Raw genomic sequence first — 26115 nt, 5'->3', positions numbered from 1 at the left:
GTGATGCTGTAGCATCGGATACAAAAAGCTGGTCAGATTTTCTGAAAACCTTAGTTTTATCCAAGTAGTAATGTAGTTGCCTGTGAATGTCCAAGGAGTGCAGGAGTCTTTCTCCTTTGTTCTGTGGATTTGGGAAGAAGGTGGGTAAATGGAGGGTTTGATTTTGAGCCACAGTGGATACCACCTTTGGCATAAGGGAGGGGTTAAATTCGTAGAGAAACTCTGTCTTGATGAAAAATGAGGAAAGGCTCTACTGCCATTAGTGCCTGTAGCTCTGATACTCTTCTGGCTGAAGTAATTGCTAGCAGCAGGGCAGTCTTCCATGATATAAACTTTAAATCAGCTGAGAAAGCTGTCTCAAAAGGTGGCAGCGTAAGTTTTTCCAGAAAAAAGTTGAGGTCCCAAGTTGGTGTTGGTGCTGTCTTGGGAGGCCTAATGTTTTTGGCCCCTCTGAGGTACTGCCTTAGAAGTAGATGTGAAAATAAGGGAGGATCCGTGTTGTAGTGAGCTGAAATAGCTGAGGCGTGGATTTTAATATATGAAAAAGAAAGTCCTTTGTGTAACATCTCAGTTAAATATTGTAGAATCTGAGGTATGTCCGGCTCAAGGGTATTTTGGCCTTTAGCTTGGTTCCAGGCACAAAATCTTTTCCATTTGTCTGAGTAGGCTTTCCTGGTGCTGGGCCTCCTGGCCTCCAGAATGACATCCATAACAGCTTGTGAAAGAGGAGCTGGCTGGTTGCTTAGGTGATTTGCCATGCAGCCAAATTTAAGGTTTTGAGCTGGATGTGTAGAATTGGACTGTCTTGCTGTGTGAGCAGATGAGGAATTTGTGGTAAAATCCATGGTGGGCCGTGGGCCATGTTCCTTAGTAGTGGGTACAAGTGCTGGCATGGCCAGTCTGGGGCAATGAGTATCATTCGTGGTCTCTCCATCCTGACTTTCAGCAACACTTTTGTGAGAAGGGGCAATGGAGGAAAGGCATATACTGTCAGCATTTTCCAACTGAATGAGAGTGCGTCCACTTTCCAAGCTTGATGGTGAAATGTCCTGGTGCAAACGTTTGATAGCTGATAGTTTTGGGGGTTGGCAAACAGGTCTATGTCCGGGCGCCCCCATTTTTGAGTTATCATTGCAAATACTTGTGGATCCAGTTTCCTCTCGTGGGGATCCATGATGTTCCTGCTTAGGTCGTCTGCCAATGTGTTCTTTTTTCCTGGCAGGAATTGAGCTTGTAATTGAACTTGGTAAGCCAGTGCTGTGTTCCACAAGGTCATTGCTTGCCTGCATAGAGGGTAGGAGTGTGTACCCCATTGCTTGTTTATGTACCACATTACTGTGGTGTTGTCTGTCCTTATTATAAGCTGTCCAGGATGTAAGAGGTCCTTGAAGGCTGTCAGAGCATTCTGTACAGCTAGCATTTCTTTTTGATTGATGTGCAGATTTCTTTGATCTGCAGTCCATATGCCTTGAACTTGTCCTGCCATGTGTGCCCCCCAGGCATAGTCCGATGCATCTGTTGTCATCGTTTGCCTGGCTGGGGGTAAGGTGAAAGGCTGACCCTTGTTGAGGTGACATGCCTGTGACCACCATAGAAACTCCTGTTGAAGGCAGGGAATGAGAGGTATCATTGTTTCCAAGCTGTGGCTGTGTTGAGTCCATACGCTTTTCAGGTACCATTGTAATTTCCTCATATGCAGTTTTGCAAATGGTATTAGTAGTATGCAAGATGCCATGAAGCCCAAGGCCTGCAGAATTTTTCTTGCAGGGAGTTGGGTCTTTGTTGCCATTATTTTGAAGTATTGAGTTAGTTGTAGTTGTTTGGCATCAGATAAGCCATCTGGGCCGTTGTATTCAAGCTGGCACCCAGGAATGTCATATTTTGTGAGGGCACTAGTTTTGATTTCTTTTCATTTACTGTGTACCCCAGGCAACTTAGAAGGTGTTTTACAAAAGCCAGATGTTGTAAGAGAATGTCCTTGCTTTCTACTTGGATGAGGCAGTCGTCCAGGTATGGGTATATTTGAATTCCTCTTTGTCTGCAGTATGCAATTACTGGTGCCAGGCATTTTGTGAAGACCCTGGGCGCAGTAGATAAGCCAAAGGGCAGTGCAGATAATTGGTAATGGGTTGAACCTGCAATGAAATGGAGGTATCTTCTGCAATTTTGTCTGATAGGGACATGCAGGTATGCCTCCTTGAGGTCCAACGTTACTAGCCAAGCTTTCTTGCCCAACATGGGAAGAAGCTGCTGTAGTGTTAGCATCTTGAATTTGGGTACTTGCAAGAAGGTGTTGAATCGAAAGGTCCAGAATGGGTCTCCAAGCATTGTCCATTCTGGGGACTAGAAAGAACCTTGAGTAAAATCCTTGGCCTTGCTCCTGTGTAGGTACCAGTTGAATGGCTCTCATGTCCATGAGAGCTGTAATTTGTTTTTGTGCCTCTACCCATTGATTTTTTGGCAGGTTTGGCATTCCTTTTATCCTTGGCAAGGTGTGGAAATGGAATCTGTATACTTGTGAGATAATGTCTAGGACCCATTTGTCCTTTGTGATGATGCGCCAGTTGTCTGCAAAAAGTGCTAATTTTCCTCCCAAGGGAGCTGCCAAGACAGCTTTGCTTGGCAGTTTGAAGTTTAAGTCATTGTGTTTGTCTTCTAGTAGTTTGGGACCTGTCTTCTCCTCACTTCTGTGTTGCAGTGCCCCATTGGCGAGGTTTGTAAGGGATTTGTGCTTGACCTCTGCCCCTTGGGCATCTGTATTTACCCCTCTATGGTCTGTCAGAAGCTGGAAAGGACCAGTTTTTTGTTGGGCAATTTCTGCTGAAGCGTGGGGGTTGTACCTGTAAGAAATCTTTGACCATCTGCATAGATTTTGCCTTATCCTCCATTTTCTTTAAAACCTCTTCTGCTTTAACTCCAAATAAGACATCCTGCTGTAAGGGTGCATCTAGTAACTTTGCTTTAACATGATCAGGCAGAGTTTGTTCCTTTAACCAAGCATGTCTACGTATAACAGACCCAGTAACAGCTGCTCTACAGGAAGCTTCCAAGGAATCAAATCCACATTGTAAAGTATGTTTGCCCACCTGTTCAGCTGCATGCAACAGATCCTACATTTCCTTGAATTCAGACTGTTGAGGGTGCGTGCTCATCTTTTGTTTTATTTGAGACATTAGGAATTGCTGGTATTTCAGCATGTGAAATTGACAATTTAGTGCTCTCATAGCTAGAGTAGCTGAGGTGTAAACCTTCTTCCCCCACCTATCAAGTGCTCTGGAGTCCCTTTCAGAGGGTACAGGATTTTTAGCCATAGAAGCCTTAGCCCCTTTGGGACCCTGGGAGATTGTCTCTGGGTCAGCAACAGGGCTTTTGTAAAGGAATTTGTGTGAGTCAGGCACTCTATAATATCTGTCTGGTTTGGCTGGAGCAGGAGGCAGAGAATCTGGATTTAGACTAGATTCTAAGTAAACATCATCCACAATGTCTAAAACTGGAGGGATAGCACGTGGTCTGTGCTGGGGGAGTAAAATAAACTCTCGGAGCCTTTTCTTTGAGTTGGAGTAGTCCTGACCTTCCCAGTGGAAATTGTTCCCTCATGGTATGCAAGGTTTCCCCAAAGGAATAGTCTTCAGGGGGAGAAGCTGAGGGAATGGAATCTTCAGCATCAGAATCTTCATAAGGGGGAAAGGAGTAATCCTGTTCCTCAGAGGAGCCTGAGGAAATAGACACTTGATCAGAGGAGGCATAATCCTCCTTTTGTCTGGGGGGGGGGTAAGAAATCAAATCTTCATCCATTTTAAGCATCTGTTTCTTAGGCATGGGGCCTTGAACTGGAGACTGATGTGCAGTCTTTTTTGGTTTTAGAGGAGTCTTAAGCTTAGCATAAGATTTTATGGTGAGAGTAGCCGGTCTGAAGACACCTTCTGTAACCGAAGGTGTTTCCACAGCACCGGCTTCTCCTTCTGCAATGTTGTCGGTAGGGCGTAAAGAAAATGGCTGCGTCGGCCTAGAACTCTCTGCTTGAGAATCCAAAGCGGTCTGGGGTTGCAATTCTGCAGTCGCCAGGGGCTGCGTAGGCTCCTCACTGAAAACCGGAGAAGCGGCGACCAGCCCAGCCGAGGCCTCGGAGTCTGGCTTGGATCTAGGCTGCCTGTCTTTATCTTTGCGTTTTTTATGCACGCCGGTAGTCGGTTGCTCAGACGGCATAGTGTAATTAAATTTCCTACCGAAGTAGTGTCGTGCGAAATCAAAGCGTCGCTTTATAGTTCGCTTATTGAACCCTGCACAAAACCGACAACCAGTGACCTCGTGGTCTGGGCCTAGGCAAGATATACAATAAGAATGAAAGTCCTTATGAGGCATTTGCTTCCCACAAGAAATGCAATTGTTAACTTTTTCTGACATCGGACTGAGGCAAGAAAAGGTTCCCCAATGGGGTACTTAGCTTTGAAGACTTCGGACTGAAATTCCATTCGAAAATCTCAGGTGTCGGCCGACCGGAACTTGCGAACTGCTTCTGCTTCGGGCACCGTGCGGCAAGAAAGACTGAAGAAAATGGTGTCGGATGCCTCTTATATACCCCTGGCGCACTGACGTCAGGGAAGAAGCGACAGCAACCGACGGCGGACCAAGACTTTGGAATTCAGGCCGACTGCGGGACCGCCTGATGACAGGATAACCCAAGTGTGGTGACTGCAGCAGGGTAACACGATGAGCATCACTAGTCACTCTAAACTGCATTTCATTCTTCTCATTAAAAGGGATATAACTTTGTTTATAGAAACTGTATATATATATATATATATATATATATATATATATATATATATATATATATATATATATATATATATATATAAATATATATCCTTAAGTTTCAGGAACTAAAGGCTGTTGACCAAAATAATACAGCTTGGTCTTCTCTACAGTAATTAATAAAGCAGAAATTTTAAAGAATGTTAATAAAAGAGAAAATGTTACAGTGCATTCAAATAAAATAATGAGGATTAGCTAGTCAATTTTCCCCACCGAGAAAGGAAGGACACAATGTCAATTGTGTTCAACATGTTGAGAATTTACAGCTGCTTACACCAGTACTAAAAAGTAATCTGTTAAAGATACTTTGAAAAAATGTATACATACATCTATGTTTTACTGCTTCATCTGTCACAGATTACTAAAATAAATGTTCTTCAGTATCCAGCAGTGTTCCACAACAGAATTTATAAGAATGGGTTATATCTGGAGTTCTTAGAAAATGAAGCAACTGCAGTAACCATCTTTTTCAATGTCAGACTCTGGGCTGTAACTGTAATTATGTACTGAGTCACTCTTCAGCTATTTTTTTCTTTACTGCTGCCAGACTATATGTTAATATTCATCTTGCTGTAAATTTAGCAACTCATGAAGACAACAGTTTCCACAGCAACTTCTAATGAATGTTTATGCCACAAGCTCATATCAAAGCTGCAGGAATTTATTTAAGTAGAACTAGATATACACAGCCTATTATTTCCCCTTTTGCATAACTTGAGGGCAAAGACATAAGAAGAAAGCTGAACTCAAATTTTCTAGGGGCAGTTTGGTATATGTTCATCTTTGCAGTAAAACATGTGTCTTGAATGTTAGTACCAAACTGGAATAAAATTAAATTTTGTTCTTAATGTCATCATCTCAAGAAATGTAATTAAAAGCAAGTAAGAGTTTACAGGTGGTGTGAACACTGGCTCTAGATGACATTCTAGAAAGTTTTACACTGGAAAAAAAATCTGTTCACATCCCCTCTTACGGCATTAAAATGTCTGTACCTTCAAACAAGAATGTTGAATAATCTTTAGTAAACAGAAACTGTAATGACAGCCAAATAATTAAAAAAAACTGTAAGCCAATAAAATACTACATCTTCAATAAGTATATTTATTAAAATTTTAAGCTGCATCGTGTATGTCTTAATATAGCCTGCTTCTGCAGGGAGAATTTTAATCACAAAAGTTTTATAACTGGAGAAAATGATGCCTATTAGAGAAATACATAAGTGCTGACTTTTGGGAAAAGATTCTTGCAGCAATACAACAAATAAGCTCCTACTAATCGGTGTAAGTCAATGTCTGGTCTATTTTTTAAGCCCTCCTTTATGGCAGTAACTCATGCTTCTCACTGCTGCTCTTTCAGCATCAGCTGGTGTGTGTCTAGTAAAAAAAAAACCAATATACTCTCTGACATTTGTTTCTGCTTTAAAGAAACTTAAAACTGACACCTAAAGAAGTGTAACCAATGAAAAAATATATAGCAGATAGCCTTAAAGAACATCATAATTCATATCAAAGTAGGAATGTTGTGTGTACCGTTACAAAATTATCTCATTTAAATACAGTGCAACTTTATCAGTGATTTCATTACAACAATGGATGTTCAGATCATATGATACTAAGAATAAGTAATTGCCAATGATGGGTGTCAGTACTTCACTCCTCAACATACCTCTGAACCTCTCAGCACAAGAAATCTGGACAAAGCATAAAATAATGGGGGAACAATGGCCCAGAAATTGGGACACGTTTTAAGTGTTGCACTTATAAACTTACAAAGTTGCTAGAATAACAGGATTTGCCTTAGCATGTATTTTCTAAAGGATATAAAGTCTGAAACTAGTATGTCATCATTTAGTGACTTCAATCCACAGTGATTTGCCAGAAAGCTACAAACTGTATGCTGAGCAGGCCAAAAATATGAGGCACAAATCTGGACATTCTGTGAAAATCTGGACAGTTGCAAGGATGGATGCTCTTAGGAGTATAAGGCTGCAGTCTCACTCCACAGCCATTAGAGGCATTCCTGGTAAAGAAAAGAGTGCCCCACATAGCCCATTATGTTTTTTACTGACATATGCCAGTGGCTAAGTCAGTACTTCATGAAATGAGCTTGGGGAAGGCTGAAGGTGGTAACCATTTGAAATGTCAGGACCCACTACAGCAAGTCCCAAAGATCAAAGACTGAATAGCTGAAAAAGTGTCTGACACATACTACTTCTGAGATGGCCATTTCTTAGAAAATTCCCTTTTCTATGAGGTACCATGATCTTGGAGTTAGTATACATATGTTTTGGGGGAGGGGGCCTTGTCCCCCTATGAAAAAAGTTTAAAGGAGAGGGGCAATCTTCCAGATTTGTTTTTCTCCTGGATTTTCAGTCTTTTTTCAGCTTGTCAGCACTCAGCGTTTCAACTGCCAACAATTCATTAGAGCCCTGTAGGCAATTTGTGTACTTCTACATAGGATGGTTTAGGCTTCCAAGGGTAAAAGGAAGTGGTCTAAAGTTATCAAAACTCTATACTATGCCTTCAACCAACTGGCTAAGGAAATTAATAAAGAAACACAACAAACACTATGAGGTAACATTCTGCAACACACTGCTGAAGAGGAATTCATAATATGAACAGCAGAAAACTCAAAAGTGTATTTAAAGCTGCCAGTAATGCGTAGATAGTTTACAGAATGTCCTGGAGGATCGTGTGTATGACAGCAGAAGTATCACTTGTAGGATGCAGAAAGGCCAGTCCTGCAATTTCGTTTCTCTAACACAAATATATAAATCCCAACTACACGACAATAGTTAAGCTGCAGCTTACTCAGCGGATGAATGAAAACATGAAATATTTTTTTTTTTATAACAACTCTGGTCACACTGTTTTACTAGAATGGGACAGATGACCTTATATAGCAGTCTGTAGCTAAACAAGAAAAGCATCATTGTAGCTACTCAAAAACACTACCAGCATCAATCCAACTACACTGAGTTACAGATCTCTCATTAAAAAGTAAATCAAAACAATAGGAAGGATTGCTTCTAAGAAGGCATACAGCTACTGGCAATTTACCTACAAAGACCAATACTGAACGTGGGTAATAGTTACTATACATGTTCAATGAACTCTTGCTTAAGATCAGCTAAATTATAATTCAAATCTTATTCATAGGTTTAAAGAGTGTTATAAACTTATTTAAACTGAATATATAACATCTAAGTCACAACAGTTTAGAATTAAATATATATATTCTGTTACTTGGAATTCCATAGATACTAATTATAGCATGGACTTATTGCACATATGGATATCTTACTTGAATTTTATTAATATTTACCTACATCACATTTTATTGTGTCATGCACCTTCAAATTCTTAAAACATGTAGCTCTGGAGGCTTATTAAAGGAAGTAAAGTTTACGTGGGTGTCATTCTGATGAAGTCCCCAGTGAGGGACAAAAGTGTTTAATGTTTGATACCTTTTCGATTACTGCAATTGTTTTTATGTGTTTGGTGTGATTAAAGACCGATTTTAAAATATATGGATGTTTCACCCACTTACTAGCACTCTTTTTGGTTATTAGTAGGTTTTTAGAGTGCTACACCAGTTTTGAATATATGCATATTTATAACCCAAGCCTAATTTATATCCATTAGATAGGGCTTTGTTTTGAAGCAAAGTCTCTAAAAATTATTACTTTGAGAACTCTCAATGTTATTTGATATGAATAATCATACTGCATTTTAATTGCAGTCATAACCTTGTTTACGATTGCCAAATAGTCCTTGGGCAGATCCATAACAACCCTTGTTTTGTTCCGGAGAGTCAATATTTCAGAAACAAAATTTCATATAGTTTTATTTACTAAGTGAGAAGAATTACTGAAATCAGTCTTTTGATTATAAAGCAAGTGACGTCTTTAAATATGAAATTGTAAAGATCGGTGCTAAATACAAGGTAGAGGGAAGTCCGTTTCATTTCTGCTGCAAAGGAATCACAATTAAATGTTTTCTGTTGGTCCCATAACTTAAAAACTGTGGTTTGGGCAGTGAAGTCTGGTTCCACGGATGTGAAGTGTAGTTCTGAAGACAGAAGGGACCTGCAGTTAATGTTTGAGATACATTAGGTAAGGTGATTTCAGAAGAATGAGAAAGATTTCAACTTACTTAGTTTAAAGACAGTGTACTAGGTAGTAGCTTAACTCAATTTAAATTTTTTTTGAGAATCGGGCAACAATGTTCTGTTTTAAGGGCAAGTGCACTGAGAACATATTTTGCTGGCTGAAGTTTATAGAGACAGAAGGTTCTCTATTGAAAAACTGCTCACCAGTCCACAAGACATCAAAGGCAGATGGATGGAGTACTTCCACCAGCTTCTGAATGAAGAAAACCCCATAGAAACTGTACTGCTCACTTTAGAAAAAGTAAGAAGAGCACCAAGAAAAATGAAGTCAGGGAAAGCAGCAGGCTCAGATAAGGTCAATGTACATATGAGCAAGATGTTGGGTGAGTTAGGTTAGAAATGGCTTTAGACAGCAGTCATAGTGGTATGGAGATTAAGGCATATCCAGATGACTTGCGAAAAAGTATTTTAGTGCCAGTGTACAAGAACAAAGGTGACATTCACAAATGTGGGAAGTAGAGCGGTAGCAAGCTCCTGTCACACTGCAACATAGTTCTAGAAAGGGTAACTGATGCAGCACAACTGACCAGACATCTGCAGTGGGACAGATAGCTGAGAAGAAACTAGATATGATGAAAGAGCTAACTGAGCATTCCTAGACTTGGAGAAAGTACACAATAAGGTCTAGAGAAAGCTATGAAACTATTAAAAGTATTAAAAAAGCAAAAACTAAATGCATTCTGAAAAACATCAAAGAACAAAGTCCTTATATCAGCAAACCACTAGAAACAGCTCATGACAGAAGAAGCAAGACAGTTAAGTGCTACAGGAGTTTTTTTTTTCATATTTATAAACAAGCAAAACAGCAAAAAATGAACCAGCAGAGAAGAATCATCAATAACAAGTGCTCAGGCACTACAAGGAAATGACAAGCGCTAGGAGAGGTGAAGAAAAGGTGCAAAGGCAAAAAAACAAAAATAGAATAATGTCACCTGAAAAGTAGATCAGATGACAAACCGTATAAAAAGCTGAACATTTCAGTAAAATCAAACACTTGCTCACAGAAACTGTTACAGTTATTAGCATCATTTGTGGTCATTTTCCCTGATGCAACTGTGACAAGCAGAAAAAGAGCTATGGAGGGGAAACTGACTGGCAGAGCATTAGGGGCAATGGGAAGAAGGCAGCTAGTAACCTGGAAAGGTTTTGGATGCTGGAAGTCTATGATTTCCAACCATCTGGTTAACAAGGGATCCTTGTCATACCAGATACACATACACAAATACAAAACCACACACGCGCAACACACACACACACACACTTTAGACCAGCATGACTTTAAATAGGAGCAAGCTGCAGTGTCATGGAAGACAGTAAAAAAATGTCAAGGATGAACCTTTTAGCTCTAAAACAGGCACTTACAAAATGAGCCTTTGGCTGCCCAGTAACACCCAATCACTCCCTTGTAAAAAGAAAGGAAAACCCAGGAAATAAATTAAACCAAAAATGAAACAAACCAAATGGCAAATAAGAATATTAGAATTTGAAGAGAAAAAAAAATGAAACGAGTGATTACGAAATGAATAACTGAAGAAAACAACCAATAAAATGAATGCGGTGAACTACTGTTGACATTGCTGACTTACATTCCTGCTTCCCAAAATATAATATTCTAGATAATACAATGTTTAAGTGTTTAAACGATCCACAAGCTAAATTGGATAATACACAGTTACACAATCTACATCAATTAATATTTTATATAAGCTCTTTATTGACTTTTCAGATACAAATGACTTTAAATGTATTTAACAGAAAATGTAAGCATAAAGACCTGCAGATTTCACCAGAGCGAGCAATGAAACATCTTAAAGCATTCTGATTTCCTGCAGATCAGAACTCAGTGGATTGTTATAAACAAAAAAGGGACTGGAATAACTTACCTTGTTTCCTCATTTCTTTTAGCTGTTGTTTAAACTGAATAACTCTTTCATTGTTATGAAGCTCTGAATCAGTGTTTTTACTCTGCATGAAATTAAATCTATCCTTCACCAAAGTTTGCAAATCTGGCATTTTCTCGGGTCGTTCCTGAGCTACCTAAAACAAAGCATAAGATTACAGATGATCATTGTATAGGCATTTGAAACTCGTATTCTGTTAAATCTTTTACTAGTTCCAAATGACTCGCATTTAAAGCCAGAATTATTTGGCTAAAGTGATGCTGTATTAAAAAATAAAATGTGTTCACGAGAAGTTTTGACAGAATATGAATTACTGTACACAAATTTCAGCATTTACATAAAATACAACTATTACTGCAATATACAGGAGGCCAAAAAGCCACCAAAACTACTTACAATCTAGGGAATAATAAACTGTTTCAGTGGTGCAAATGAAAAGTACCCATACAAGCAGATGAACGGCACTGAGCAAACTTGTGATGACTTGTCAGCTAAAGGAAGAACACAGCACACTACTATAGCTCTTCTCCATCTCCAGGAAGGTTGGTAGTGCAATGAAAGGGCAAGCATCCAATATTTTACTACCACTCAGTGATTTCTGACTATACTATAGCTACTGTCCTAGTCAAAGAGTCGAAGACATATATGTCCACTGACTGTGTGTGGCAGCATAAAATATGCTGAATGTTTTTGTATTATAAAACAAGAGTGTTTCCTTGAGACTTGCCTAATGCCAACAACAAAAAATACACACTTACACTTTCATGCAAATTTCTTAATATTACCAACATGCCAAACATTAGACAGGTGCTCACTAATTTGGTCCGTTTGCAAGTAGGCCTTCTACCCTGGCAAACTCCTGTCATTTTTCTCTTATATCCTTAACTTGCACATTACTAAATATTCTAGGGGGGACACAGATATTGTCCAGTACATGCCCAACTTAAATGTGAGAGCACGGCATCCAGGTACAAGGAAGTCACAGAGTTACTTTAATTGGCCCTTAGCAGACCCATCATTGAGTATAATGCCCCCTTCCCCATGTACCTGACCAGACATATGCAACAGTTGAACACCTTCAAAGGTTTCTTACAAGGAGAATCCAGGTTATAAATACAGTGTCCTATATGGATTGCCATAAAGTCCTCTCTCTATACTCTTGTCTCCTACATGTTACTGAGAGGTGATCAATGCCTGGCATATGAGGCATCCTTGAATCTAGCTCTAACAGACCTTTTGCACATCTGCAAATCAAGAAGAATCAGGACTTCTAAATCCAAGGATTTAAATTTTGTCTGACATAAGACATGCTGGTGAGACAAATATGTATCTCTGAGGATCTCCATGCGTTGAACAAGGCTCCCTATCCACATGTAGCAGAATCCATCCCTAACTCTGTTTCAGCATAACCTTGACCAATGGATGGGAAATTTGAAATTCACCCTGGGTCTAGCTCCCACATCTTCAATAAACAGAGGCTGACAGTAAAGCCCAAATTAACATAACCCCGTTCATAACCTTTAGAAACTTCCTAACATAATCCCTCCTAACAAACGCCCATGATTCATAAAGACACAATTAGGATGGATTGCACAACTTGGCTTATAAAGACCATGGATGCTGTTAGCCTAATATATACCTAAGTCACAATATCATATTTCAAGTTAAAGAGTGCATCCAGCGACTCTACCACTGAGTCAGCAACAGGAAGAAAAGTATATCCAGATACTGATTCTGCAGATGTCAGAGTAAATAAAAAAAGAAGTTAGTCTTACCATAACGTTCCATCTGTGTTGTCAGTCTTCATTAATCCTTGACTACGGGCTCGGTTTCTAGCCTTAGAACCGGCTCAGCTGTTTATTTCAGCTCACCCCTCCCAAACTCTCGAGCCAGACTTTTATCCATAATGCTCCTCTCAAAGAGTTTGCCTAAATTAGTGGCAGACAAATAGGTTATACGAATAAGAGACCAGATATGTGCCCATAATAAGAAGGCAGTCCTGTAAAAATTTGATCCACTAAGAGTCTTAGGTTGGGGGACGGAGGAGGGGAATGTCAAGGATTAGTGAAGATTGCCAACACAGATGTAACGTTATGGTAAGACATAATTTCTTTATCTGATGTTATCAATCTTCACGTAATCCTTGACTGGAAAAGTCTCACAGAAGAATATTCCTGAGCACCATCGAATCGAATGATGCCTGTCCCCCGGAGACCTGATCAAGTTTGTAATGAGTGATAATATGAGGTGAAGCCCAAGTAGCTGCTGCACAAATGTCATCTAAAGAAGTTCTGGCATGAAAAATTGCAGAAGTTGCCACCACTCTAGTTGAATGAGCTTTGACAGGGCATGAAGGGTGGAGCCCTTTCAATTGACAAATAAATGCAATACAGTCACCAAGCCATTTCACCAAGGTAACCTTTGAAACTGGATTGCCTAAAGAAAGGAAAGAAAAGAGCACAAACAATTGATCATATTTTCGAAAGTCTCTTGTTCTGTGAAGGTAAAAACATAACTGTCTGTGAAAGTCTAAAACGTAGGAAGTACTCTCCCTTGTTAGAAAAAATTGGGAAAAAAAACTGGAAGTTGAAGTGTCTGATTGATATTAGATTCTGAGACTACTTTTGGTAAAAAGGAAGGATTAGTCCTAAGGGAAACCCTGTCCTTGTGAAAAATGATACAGGGTGGTCTGGAGGATAGAGCCTGGAGTTCAGATATCCTTTTAGCAGATGCAATAGCCACTACAAATAAAGTTTTCCATGACATGAACTTTAAGCTGCAGGTAGCTGATGGCTCAAAGGGAGATAAAGTAAGGGACTGAAGAACTAGCGATAGATCCCAAGGAGAAATAGGTTCTTTAAATGGGGGTCTTAACATTAGAACTCCCTTTATAAAAAAGCTTTACAAAGTTTGAGACATCAGGGATGATCCTTCAAACCCTATGTGGGAGTTCCAGATTGCCGCTAGATGAACTTTAATTGTTGAGGTAGAAGAACCAGATTGATAAAAAGTAGCTAAGAAATCCAAAACTTTATGAACAGGAGTCGTATAAGGGTCAAGTTCGTTCATCGGGGCCCAATTTGCAAATTTTTTCCCATTGAAGGTTTGTGATGGGTGACAATGATTTGACAGACAGGAGAGGAGAGGGATGCATGCCTGGCAATCATGGGAGTTGGAGAAGCCAAGCTGTGAGCTTGAGATGATGGAAGTTCGGATGAAAAAAGCTCTCCAGATGGGACAGCAGGTCCAGAACCGGGTCCAGTATCAATGGTTCCCAAAGAAGAGGAGGCCAAAGGAAGGGGAACCAAACTTGTAGAGGCCAGAAAGGGGCAATGAGGATTACTGAGTTCTCCGACCTCTTGGCTTTCTTTAGAAACTGGGATATCAAGGGAATTGGTGGAAAGGCATAGAAGAGACCGGGGAGCAATTGTGGAGAAGAGTGTCTCTGGGTGACTCCCCCGGAGAGGGATTTAGGGCAAAGTAACTGCTGCGCTTGTTTAAGAGGGACATAAAGAGATCACAGCAAGGTTAGCTCCAGTGACTAAAAATCTCTTTCACCACCGCAGGATTTAGAGACCACTCGTGAGGCATGAGGGGATGGTTCTGCCCAGTTTGCCCACTATAACAATGGAGCTTTCTGGAATGTGCATTGCTGTGAAGACATCGCCCACTGCCAGACTCTGAGGGCTTCTCGACATAATGGGTAAGACTTGGTTCCCCCTTGTTTGCTGATCCACCAAACTACCGATATGTTGTCCATTTAAATTGCTACTGTTCCCAGAAGAACTGCATCCTAGAATGCTTGCAACACTAACAGCACTGCCCTCATCTCCAGAACACTGATGTGCAAGTTGGCCTCTAGTTGGGACCACATGCCTTGGACTGTCCTTCTCAGATCATGTTCCCCAACCTATCTGGGAAGCATCCATGGTCACTATGGCTTGGGTTTGCGGAAGAATGAAAGGTTGTCCCAAGAGAATCTGATCGGAATGGAGCCACCATGGAAGATCCTATTTGCATCAACTGGTTATCACTATTAGGTAAGACATTGGCTGATGTGTCAAACACCAGTGGGAAGCAAGTAAGATTCGCATGCGATATCTTGCTAAGTGGACAAGAGTGATTGATACTATCATCAAGCCTAGTGCTTGTAGGACTAATATGGCTAGAATCCTTCTATTTTGGGTAATTTGTCTGACCTGGGACTTGATCCACTGTAGTCTTTCTAGAGGAAGTGAAGCAATTCCTGTAACAGTGTCTAAGCGGGCTCCGATTAATTCTAACTGTTGAGAAGGTTGTAAACCTGACTTTTTGAAATTTATTGTTATGCCTAGAGATGAACAGGGATGCAAAGTGTAATCTCTTGCTGTTCTGACATGTGGTGGCAGTAGTGAGGAGTCAGTTGTCGAGGTATGGAAAAACTTGGTGAGGAGCCAGTTGTCGATGTATGAAAAAGCTCTGAGAAGCCAGTCGTCAAGGTATGGAAAAACTCAAAATCCTTGCAGTCTGAGATGAGCTGCAACCACTACCATGCATTTGGGTGCTGAGGTGAGTCCAAAGAGCAGTGCTCTGAATTAGAAATGACTGGCTCCTAACTGGAAGCACAGGAAACTCCTGGAGCATTTGTCCATTTTTATGTAGTAATATGTGTCCTGGAGGTCTATATAGCACATCCAATCACTGTTTTCCAAGAATGGAAGTATTGACTGTACCGAGACCATCTGGAATTTGGTTTGCTGAACTACCTTGTTGAATTGGCTGAGATCCAAAATGGGTTTCCAGTCCTCTGTTTTTTTTGGGCACTAAAAAGAACCTGGAGTAAAACCTGGATCCTATTTGGTCTGGTCGGACTTTTTGGAGGACTCTTTTGTCGAACAGTTTCTGAATTTCTACAACTGCTTCTTCCCTGTGACTGGGTGGAACATCTGGGAGTCTTTTCTGGGTTTTTGGGGGTAAAGATATTGGGATTTTGTAACCTCTGGATATTATTCCCAGCATCTATTTGTCCGAAGTTATTAATTGCCAGGCAGTCAGGTGCAGAGAAAGTCATCCCCCGCCTGCCTCCAGGGGAGGGCAATCAGGTCTTCCTTCAGGAATTCTGGAAGGAAGTCCCAGAGAAGAAATCCCTAGACCCCTGGTTTTGTGGGCTACTTCTGCCTCTGGGGCGGCGTCTTCCATTACTTCCCCCTCTACCCCGGGGGAAGTCCTTGCCATGCGAATCCTGGAAAGGCCCTTGGGATTTTTTTAAACCATAAACCATAGTCTCCCACTTCTCTGGTTCCCAGAGTAAGACCTCTGAGGAGTAGAGAAACATAGTCTACGGCAGAAAGAGTCTTCCTATCTCTTTCACATCTGGCAAGCATGACTAAGTTTGGGACCAAATAGGGATGATATGTCAAATGGAGCATTGATGAAGGACACTTTAAATGGCTCTGCAAATTCACACAAGCACATCCAGGTGTGCCTTCTAATGGCTATGCCTGAATCCGTCACTCTAGTCATCCCTTCAGGTGCATGGGCAATCAGTCTCATGGACGAGTTAGAAATCACTTCCAGGGTTGCTGTGAGGCAACTTTGTCGTGTACCTGGTCAGCTACTGCTGCTGATAGGGTATCTGAGAGCTCTTTGATCAGATCCCTCTGCAACCCCATAAAATGTGCCATGTAATTTAGGAACCTGAGGGCAAAGGTTGCTGAAGTGTAAACTTGCTTCCCAAACCTATCCATAGTCCTAGATGCCTTCTTAGGAGGAAAGATAGTCAGACTTGCCTCAGCAAGTTCTTTCTTAGTGGCTGCTGCTATCACCATGGTGTCAACGGGCATGCCTTTAGACCAGTGTTACTCATCCTTAGGGGATGAAAGGCTGCAATCAGAACTCGTGGGGATCAGCTCGATGGAGTTGGGCTTCTTCCACACCCACTGAGCAATTCAGTTTAATGAGACTGTCAGTGGGCAGAGAGATCCAAGAAGTAGAGAGTTGTGCCCAAAAAGCCTCCAGGTATACAGACTCTTCAGAAGGCTGGAGGGTAGACCAGCCACCCCTCTGTTTAAGGATTTCCAGGATGTCCCCGAAGAAAACATCATCAGGGGGTGATCTGTGGGGACCTTCCACTTCATGGAAGTCAGTACCTTCAGTGAAAGACTCCTCCAGGGAATCTAAGTGCTTCCTCTTGCACTTTTTCTTCATGGGTACTTCCTAGGGGGATGTTCCAGGGTTCCAGTGAAGTGTCTTAAGAGGAAACCACCAAGGTGGGTCTTTCCTGAAGGATTTTTGCCCTCTGTCCGGGAATGAGACCAATGGAAGCTCCGGTCGAGGGGATGTGGAAATCTGCCTTGACAGGGATGGCACTGACTGTGAGTCCGCAACGGACAAGGCCTTCTCCATGATTCAAAAGGCTTGCACCCCCACCCATAGATGGATGGGAGCCCGGAACCAAAAAAGACTCTTCGGAACCAAGGTCCCACCCGGCACTGAGGAGGCGACCCCCAGAACTGAAGCTTGGGTCGAGCCTACATAGGCCGAAGCACCAAGGGCGATGCACGGCTCCAAAGCTAAAGAAGCCAATCCATGCACCTCAGACTAGACTAAGGATTCTCGACCCTGGGATACCTCCAGTGCCGAAGCGCAGGAGGAAGTGAAGGTGGCCCTTGGTACAGGAGATGAAGTTGTTACCGTAATCGAGACAGTCAATGGCGGGAGGGCCGGTACAGAGGGCTCCAAAGTCTCGACTGGATTTGGAGGAGGAATAAGTGGTATCGTAGCAGGAGTGGTTCTAATGCCAGGTTGGCTAGGAATCAAAGACAGTCTCCTCACCATGATGAGCTGATCCACCAGTCTCATGATGTCGGTCTTGGAGAGACTCTTAGTGGATCAAACAGATGCCATCGATGGAAACCTAGGGGGGTCTGACATCGATGAAGGGGCTGGGAGGTCTATCTTTAAATGGGTCACTAGATGGTGAGTACTTGGATTTTGGTACCAAAATAAATTGAGGTTGCTCCAGTACCAATTTGTCTGTCGGTGCCGAGGATGCCAATGTTGGCTCTGAAGATTTAGATGGTTTGGAGTCATGTCTTGTTTTTGGTGCCATTGAAGTGGTCGGTACCGAAGAGTGTTCTGAAATGCTTGGAACCAAAGAAGGGTGTTTTCTAGATGAAGGAGATGAAGATGAACTGGCTTCTGTTCTCGGCACAGAAAAGGCCTCTTCAAAATCACTCTTCAAAAGCACTTTCAAAATAAGCTTACTTTTATGTTCTGTGAGAATTCTCATAGAAAAGCCATGACATATTGAACAACTCTCCTGTAAATGAACTTTTCCTAAACAATAGGCACATAAGGTATGTGCGTCTGAATTGGGCATTTTGCCCTAACACTTGACACCTGAAGTGTCTTTGGAAGATGCAACTGGCAACTCAGCCTTTTCAGCCAAAATTGTTAGTCACTCACTCACATAGACAGAGGAAAGCTTTTTTTTTTTTATATTTGTTTTGTCGACAGTACGGTTCATCGAACCGTACTTTGTCGAAATTACTTTAGCATAAGTGCATTTTGTCTAAAATGAAGTTTCACTAAAGGAAACAAACAAAAAAAATTCATGCCGTTTGCATACAGCATTAGTTGTACATCAACGTATACTGTTTGTGTACAACTAAGGAAACTTGTTGAGATCGTAGTACAGTGGAGACAAGGGAATATGCGATCTTGGAGTGAGAATATTAAAGTAGGGGGTGTGTGGGGGGCAAAGCCCCCCACAAAGGGGGGGGGTGCAGGGTGGCTTGCCCACCTGCATAATACTGTGTAGTGCATTTGTTTTTTGTTTTTATTTTTTTATTCCGTGAAACTGCATTTTCGATGGAATGCACTTTCGCGGAAGTGAGTTCGACAAAGTAAGGTTCGATGAACCATACTGTAGACAAAACAGCATAGATCTATATTGTACATACATATCTAGAGAGAGGGGGGAAATCTCCAACTATGGTAAGCAGAATACACTAGAAGGGTAAGAAAAGAGTACCAACAATGGTATTTTGACAGAAAAACTACCAGTGGTAGATAGAAAAATGGATAATAAAGGCACTTACACAAGCGGGAAACAGAAAAGATAAGGGGGGGGGGTTCATTAGAAGAAAAAAATAACCTTATAAAAGGAAATATCAACAAAAAAACTTACTGAATATTAAACCAAGGCTCGAGAGTGGTTGAATGTGTTTGACAAAGGAAGCGACAAAAAAGATCTGAGGTACTTTTGAGAGGAGCAATATGGATAAAAGCCTGGCTTGAGAGTTTGAAAGGGGAGAGCTGAAATAAACAGCAGAGTTGGAACAGAGCCCACAGTCAAGACTTGCATGAATACTGACATCAGATGAACTATTTTCTATGTAATGAATCTTTAAATATGCCATGAGAGCAGCTTTAGATGTTGAGGAGTTTAACTTTTTCAGCAGAAAGTTAAGATCTCAGAAAGAAGCAACCTGTTGGCAAAGCTATCTCAGGTGAAACACCTGTGAAGAGATGGATCTATGAGCAGACACACTATACTGACCACAAGACGTTCCTTACAAAGTAGTACTTAGGCCAGAAGCTAGTAACTCACACCAGTACACAAGCACCAGTGGTACAACCCCCAAATACAGCCCTGGTTGTTTTGGTAGACATCAACTAGAAATGCCTTCCAAATAAGCAAATACGATTTTCAAACAGCAGGATTTATTGTCTCCTTAGTACCTGCTGCATGTCTTCAAAACAGAGGTACCTAAAGGGTACAAGAACAGAAGCAGAAAATGTAAGATGTAATAGACTGAGACAAGAAGAACTCCCTGTCTTGTACGTGAGCAGACCCAGATTCTGAGAATCTCTGCTTATTGTCCTTGGGCCAATTCCATAAAAGGGAGCACCAAAAAAGCTTGGGCCAAAAGGGATTCACTGCAAAACATTTTTGAGAGTCCTGAGTAATCAGAAATACCCTCAATACTTGTGGAATAGGTGGAATGCATAAAGCCAGTTCTTTAGTAACCTGCTCCCAGGCTCAATCAACACCACCCAAACAAAAGGGCTTAGTTTCCCTCCTACAAAGGAACATCAGTCTTGCTCTGTCTACTTAATTTTTACAGGAATCCCTCCTATCCAAGTGAAGACGTCCTTGGATAACCAGCTGCCAGGCTCAATCAACAGCACCCAAACAAAAGGGCTTAATTTCCCTCCTACAAAGGAACATCAGTGCATGTAGCTATAATGAATATTGTAGCTAATATATAGTTCTTGTCCAGCATTCTGTCACGGTGTGTGCAAAGGCAGCCTGCCACAGTCTGCTGATCCCCCCCTTCCAGGTTCTTGTCTAGCATTCTGTCACAGTGTGTGCAAAGGCAGCCTGCCACATTCTGCTGATCCCCCCTTCCAGGTTTACATACTACTCCCTGACTGCTTCTATTTACACCTCTTAGATTAATTTGTAAAAGTCATGAAGAACATTTTACTTTTAGGGTACCACCTTCCTTCTTTGCCGCTAGGTGGAAGCATACACCCTGAAAAGACCTGCAAAACACCTTTACGCAGCCCTTCTAAGGATACTCTATTGAATTTTTCTCTTCCCAATCCCCTCACTTGAGATTCCGTGGAATAACCATCACTTTCTTAAGGTTTACTCTGAAGAACTAAAGAATCTTTAACATATTTTTTTTACTATTCAAAACTTACAAAGATATAACCCACTCTCTGGCTTTTCCTGTATTCCAGCTTCAGTTCACTTTTTCTGGGCCATCTCGCCTCTCAGCTCAATATCCCTCCCCCTTCCTCCTCTTCCGTCCCCTCTCCCACTACCTCATCCCCCTCCCCCTAAGGCTAGTTTCCACCCTAAAGTTTTCATTACGGTGGTGCTTTCTGCAGCACCATTTTTAAAATCAGGGCTAAATGCGTCCTCTACCCTCTGAATTGGTCCTGCGGCCGGGCTGTTCGTCTCGCTTCCCAGTAGGTGTAGCACTGTAGCAATGTAACTCTTTTAATGTGAAACTGCTTCCTTTATAATTGTTTCACACTTGCGTTGGAAGATTGTTAAAATTCTCTGTTTTACTAATGTAGCGTAATTTTCATGTGTTGTTAGACTCAATAGTTTACGACTGCTGCTGTTTGTACCATGTGCTTAGAAGTGTCCTTATTTAGTCTCTAGAAGCTGAATATACTGTTAGATTTTTAGTGACTGCTAATATATAGCTTAGAAGTATCCTTATTTAATCACTAGTAGCTGAATATACTGTTTGACCATGTGCTTAGAATTGCCATTTTAGTCACTAGAAGCTGAACATACTGTTAGATTCATAGTGACTGCTAATATATAGCTTAGAAGTATCCTTGTTTAGTCACTAGAAGCTAAATTTACTGTCATTTGCACCATGTGCTTAGAAGTGTCCTTTTAGTCATTAGAAGCTGAATATACTGTTAAATTCTTAGCGACTACTAATATATAGCCTAGAAATGTCCTTATTTAGTCACTAGAAGCTGAATTACTGTTGGAGTCTTAGCGACTGCTAAAATTTAGTATTCCACTACATTTTTCAAGTCCTCCTGACCTCATTGCCTAGCAACTACAATAGCTGGTTTCATAGGCAAAGAAGTGTCCTAATTTTTCACTAGTAAACCCGCATTTAAGCATATATGCTAAATATAACGCTGGAGCCTTAGCGACTGTTAATTTTTAGCGTTGTACAACCTTCTTTAGGTCTTCTTGACCTCCTCACCTAGTGAATGCAATTGGTGTTACCATAAGCCAAAATAAATAAATAAAAAGAATGTCCTTTTCTCCACTGAACAATATAGCTGCATTCAATGCTAGATTCCTAGCAACTGTTGAGTTAGTTAGCCTTATACTACTCTCATGTTTAAAAATGTCCATTACTAACTACTAGAAGCTGCATATAACACATGAATCTGCATATTTACATGGTTCTTTGACAATTGTAGGACTGTATTTGGCATAGCATTTAAGTGAAGTGTGTCAGCTACTAGTGTACTCCTCCTTCGGCTGACAAGGGGATTTGTTTTAACTGTGGAACTACCTAACTGTACTACTGGTCTGCACCCATTTTCTTCTATTTCTATGCTGCACGTCACGTCTCTCCCTCTTCCTACAGTTTTAGCTTTCTTTCTTTCTCTACATCCTCTTCCCACAGTACACACTTTTACTACCCCTCCCACTCTGAACTCTCCTTTTCCTGCCCTATCCTCCTACCTAATCCCATCTCCTATTTCTCCTTAAATACTGATTTTTTTCTTTCTCTCTTTGCAGCTTGCTCCCTCAGGTGCTCCCTCTACTTAATTTTTACAGGAATCCCTCCCATCTAAGTGAAGACGTCCTTGGATAACCTGCTCCCAGGCTCAATCAACACCATCCAAACAAAAGAGCTTAATTTCCCTCCTACAAAGGAACATCAGTGTATGTAGCTATAATGAATATTTTGTAGGCGATATATAATTCTTGTCCAGCATTCTATCACGGTGTGCGTGACAGCAGCCAGTCCTCTGACCCCCCCCCCCTTCCAGTTTTACACTTCTCCGACTGCTGCTGTTTAAATTTCTTAGATTAATTTGTAAAAGTTGTGAAGAACCTTTTACTTTTAGGGTACCACCTTCGTTCTTCGCCACTAGGTGGAAGCATACACCCTGAAAAGACCTGCAAAACACCTTTACACTACCCTTCTAAGTAAACCTATTGAATTTCTCTCTTCCCCTCACTTGAAATTCCGTGGAATAACCATCACTTTCTCAAGGTTTGCTCTGAAGAAAGTACAGTTGTGTACACTTACCATAAATGTAGGTGTTCGAGTGTGTTCACTGCTGCAGTCCAAACCATTGGGTTATCCATGATGTGGCATCTCTCAGTCGGTCCGAATACCAGAGTCAAGGTTTTGTGCGTTGGCTGCTGTCGCTTGCTGGGTGACATCAGGTCATCAGAACTATAAAGGAGAGCAGGCGATGCCATTACCTCAATTTTTCTTGCCTTAACCAACCAAAGAAGTTCAATTTTAACAATTATTAGTAGTCCTGGGGTCAGAAACCCCCACAGAAATATGACTCTCTCTAAGGAAAGAAGATGTCGGGTGAAGGAGGAAGGGAAAGCATGACTGCAGAAGTGAACACACTCTAACATCTAAATTTATGGTAAGTGTACACAACTGTACTATGTTCTTCGTGTTTCACTGCTGCAGTCCTAACCATTGAGAAGATTCCCTAAGCTGAGGAGAAGGGTGCAAGGTTAACAGAAAAGTACAGTTTTGTACCTACCATAAATGTAGATGTCCGATAGGTATGCATCTGCAGTCATAACATATGGGTTGTCCTGCCTCAGGCAGTCCTTCGGTCGGCCGGATTCCAAAGTCTGGGTCTGGCCTCGGCTGATGTCGCACTTTCCCCGACGTCAGACTGTCTGGGGTATAAAAGCATCAGCCGACGCCATTTTCCTCAGTGTTTCTTGCCCCAGATGCCAGGTGCCCTCTAGGAAGGCCAAATTTGGAGGAATGCAGTAAAATTCCAAACATTTTCCAAAAAATATATACATATATATATATATACAAACAAATACATCATAATAGATCCCCCAGCTAGCTAATGGAGGGGTAAGTACCCTAAGAATACCACAGAGGGGAAGGAGGGAGGGTAACCCTGACTGCAGATGCATACCTATCGGACATCTACATTTATGGTAGGTACAAAACTGTACTATGTCCTTCAAGGATGCATCTGCAGTCATAACATATGGGTAGAATACCATAACCAATCTGGGGGAGGAGGTACTAAGAAAAAGATGGTGTAGTTAAGATCCCCTGCAGGACTGCAGTAGCAAAACCCGCTCTGGATCTGGAGTATAAAGGTAAATTGTAATGTTTGGCAAATGTATGCACGGAGCTCCATGTAGCAGCTTCTAAAATGTCCTTGGTAGCCACCCCTCTTAGGAAGGCTGTAGTGGTGGCCGTGGCCCTTGTGAAATGAGGCCTGATGTTTGCAGGAACTGTCTTTCCATGAAAGGAGTAACAAAATCGAACGCAATTTCCGATCCACTTTGAAATTGTCTGTTTGGAAATTGCTTTTCCTTGTACCCCAGCTGCATATGCTACAAGGAGTTGGTCAGTTTTTCTGCTACTTTTAGTTCTGTCCAAGTAGTAGCGTAGTTGTCTGTGTATATCCAGAGTGTGTAGAAGTTTTTCCCCTCTATTCTGTGGATTTGGGAAGAACGTAGGCAAGTGAATAGCTTGGTTCAGGGATACCCTAGATACCACCTTTGGCATAAAAGTAGGATTGGTTCTTAGTGAAACTCTGTCCTGATGAAAGATGAGAAATGGCTGTACTGCCATTAAAGCTTGTAACTCAGATACTCTTCTTGCTGAAGTTATGGCCAGAAGGAATGCAGTTTTCCAAGACAGAAACTGTAGATCCGCCGATGCTGCTGGTTCAAAGGGAGGAAGTGTTAGTTTCTCCAGCACAAAGTTGAGATCCCAAGCAGGTAAAGGGGTTTTCTTGGAGGATTGATGTTTTGATCCCTCTCAGAAATTGCCTGAGGAGAGGGTGCGAGAAGATAGGTGGATCCACATTGTATTCTGCTGAAATTGCTGAGGCATGAATCTTAATGGAAGAATAGGACAGGCCGTTGTGGAACAATTCTGCTAAGTATTCCAGAATATGTGTCATGCTCGCCACTGTCACATCTAAGCCTTTTGTTGTGTTCCAAATGAGAAATCTTTTCCATTTAGCTGAGTATGTCTTCCTTGTGGAAGGCCTGCGAGCTTCCATAATAATGTCCTTTACTCTCTGTGATAAAATATTTTGAGGGAGAGTTAAGGAATTTTCCAGGCAGTTAGCTGCAATGTTTTCAAGTTGGGATGCATGATCTTGAAATTGTTCTGCGTCAGAAGAAGAGGCCATAGGGGGAGAGGCCATGGTTTCGCCTGTGACATGCTCCTCAATAGTGGATACCAGTGCTGCCTTGGCCAGTCTGGAGCTATCAGAATCACTCTTGGCTGTTCTGCCCTGATCTTCAGTAAAACCTTGGACATTAATGGGAGAGGTGGGAAGGCATATACTTTTAGAGCTTTCCAGCTGAAAGAGAGGGAGTCCACCCTCCAAGCTTGTGGGTGGTATGTCCTTGAGCAGAATGTCTTCAGTTGATGGTTGAGGGGGGAGGCGAACAGATCTATCTCTGGCTTTCCCCATGCTTTTGTTATGAGTTGGAAGATGTCTGGGTGCAGCATCCATTCGTGTGCATCCATGGTAGTTCTGCTTAAGCTGTCTGCCAGTGTATTTTCTTTCCCTGGCACGAACTGGGACTGTAGTTGGATACTGAGTTTCAGGCATAGTTCTCATAGATTCATAGTCAGCCTGCATAGAGGGTAGGAGTGTGTGCCTCCCTGCTTGTTTATGTACCACATGACCGTGATGTTGTCTGTTCTTATTAACAGGTGGCCTTGATGGAGGAAAGGTTTGAAGGCCTCGATTGCGTGTATAACTGCTAGCATTTCCTTTTGGTTTATGTGCATGCGCAGCTGTGCTTGAAACCATAGGCATTGGATACATTTGCCCTCCATGTGTGCTCCCCATCCTCGGTCTGAAGCGTCCATGGTGATGGTTTGTTTTGTTTTTGGTTTGTTGAAAGGCAACCCTCTGTTGGACAGGCAGGCTTGAGCCCACCACAGGAATTCCTTTTGAAGGCAAGGAATGATTGGTATCAAAGTTTCCAAACTGTGACTGTGCTGAGACCATACACTCCTTAGGTACCATTGTAATTTTCTTATATGCAGCCTGGCCTGTGGTATCAGAATTATGCAGGATGCCATGTAACCCAGGGCCTGCAGGATTTTCCTTGCAGTTAGCGGAGTTTGTCTTGTCAGATTCATGAAGTAATCCGGGAGTTGTTTTTGTTTTTCTTCTGTGAGAAAGGCCATTTGGGTTGTTGTGTCCAGATCTGCACCTAAAAAAGTTATCCTTTGGGATGGAACAAGTCTTGATTTTTGGATGTTGACTGTGTATCCCAAGGCCTGTAGTAGGTGGATGGCATAGGCCAAGTCCTTTATCAAATTTTTCTTGTTGTCCGCTTGTATTAGGCAGTCATCCAGATATGGGTAGATTTGAATCCCCTGAAGTCTGCAGTGTGCAATTACTGATGCCAGGCATTTCGTGAATACTCTGGGCGCAGTAGATAAGCCAAAGGGCAATGCTGAGAATTGATAATGCTCTGATCCTGCAAGAA

General features: G+C 41.7%; 1 protein-coding gene across 1 annotated transcript in view; it reads right to left on the bottom strand.

The window, feature by feature from the left end:
• NSMCE2 (NSE2 (MMS21) homolog, SMC5-SMC6 complex SUMO ligase) overlaps positions 1-26115 on the bottom strand; it is a 1433635-nt gene that overhangs the window by 912545 nt on the left and 494975 nt on the right. Inside the window, exon 4 of the mRNA XM_044066603.1 lies at positions 10869-11022. Coding sequence (XP_043922538.1) covers positions 10869-11022 — 154 coding nt within the window. The remainder of the gene's footprint in view (positions 1-10868; positions 11023-26115) is intronic.

Source organism: Protopterus annectens, chromosome 3.part1 (assembly GCF_019279795.1).
Source record: "Protopterus annectens isolate FY-2018-M chromosome 3.part1, PAN1.0, whole genome shotgun sequence".
Taxonomy (NCBI): domain Eukaryota; kingdom Metazoa; phylum Chordata; order Ceratodontiformes; family Protopteridae; genus Protopterus; species Protopterus annectens.
Note: the sequence above shows the minus strand (reverse complement) of the source record. Positions and strands in the feature narration are given on the sequence as shown.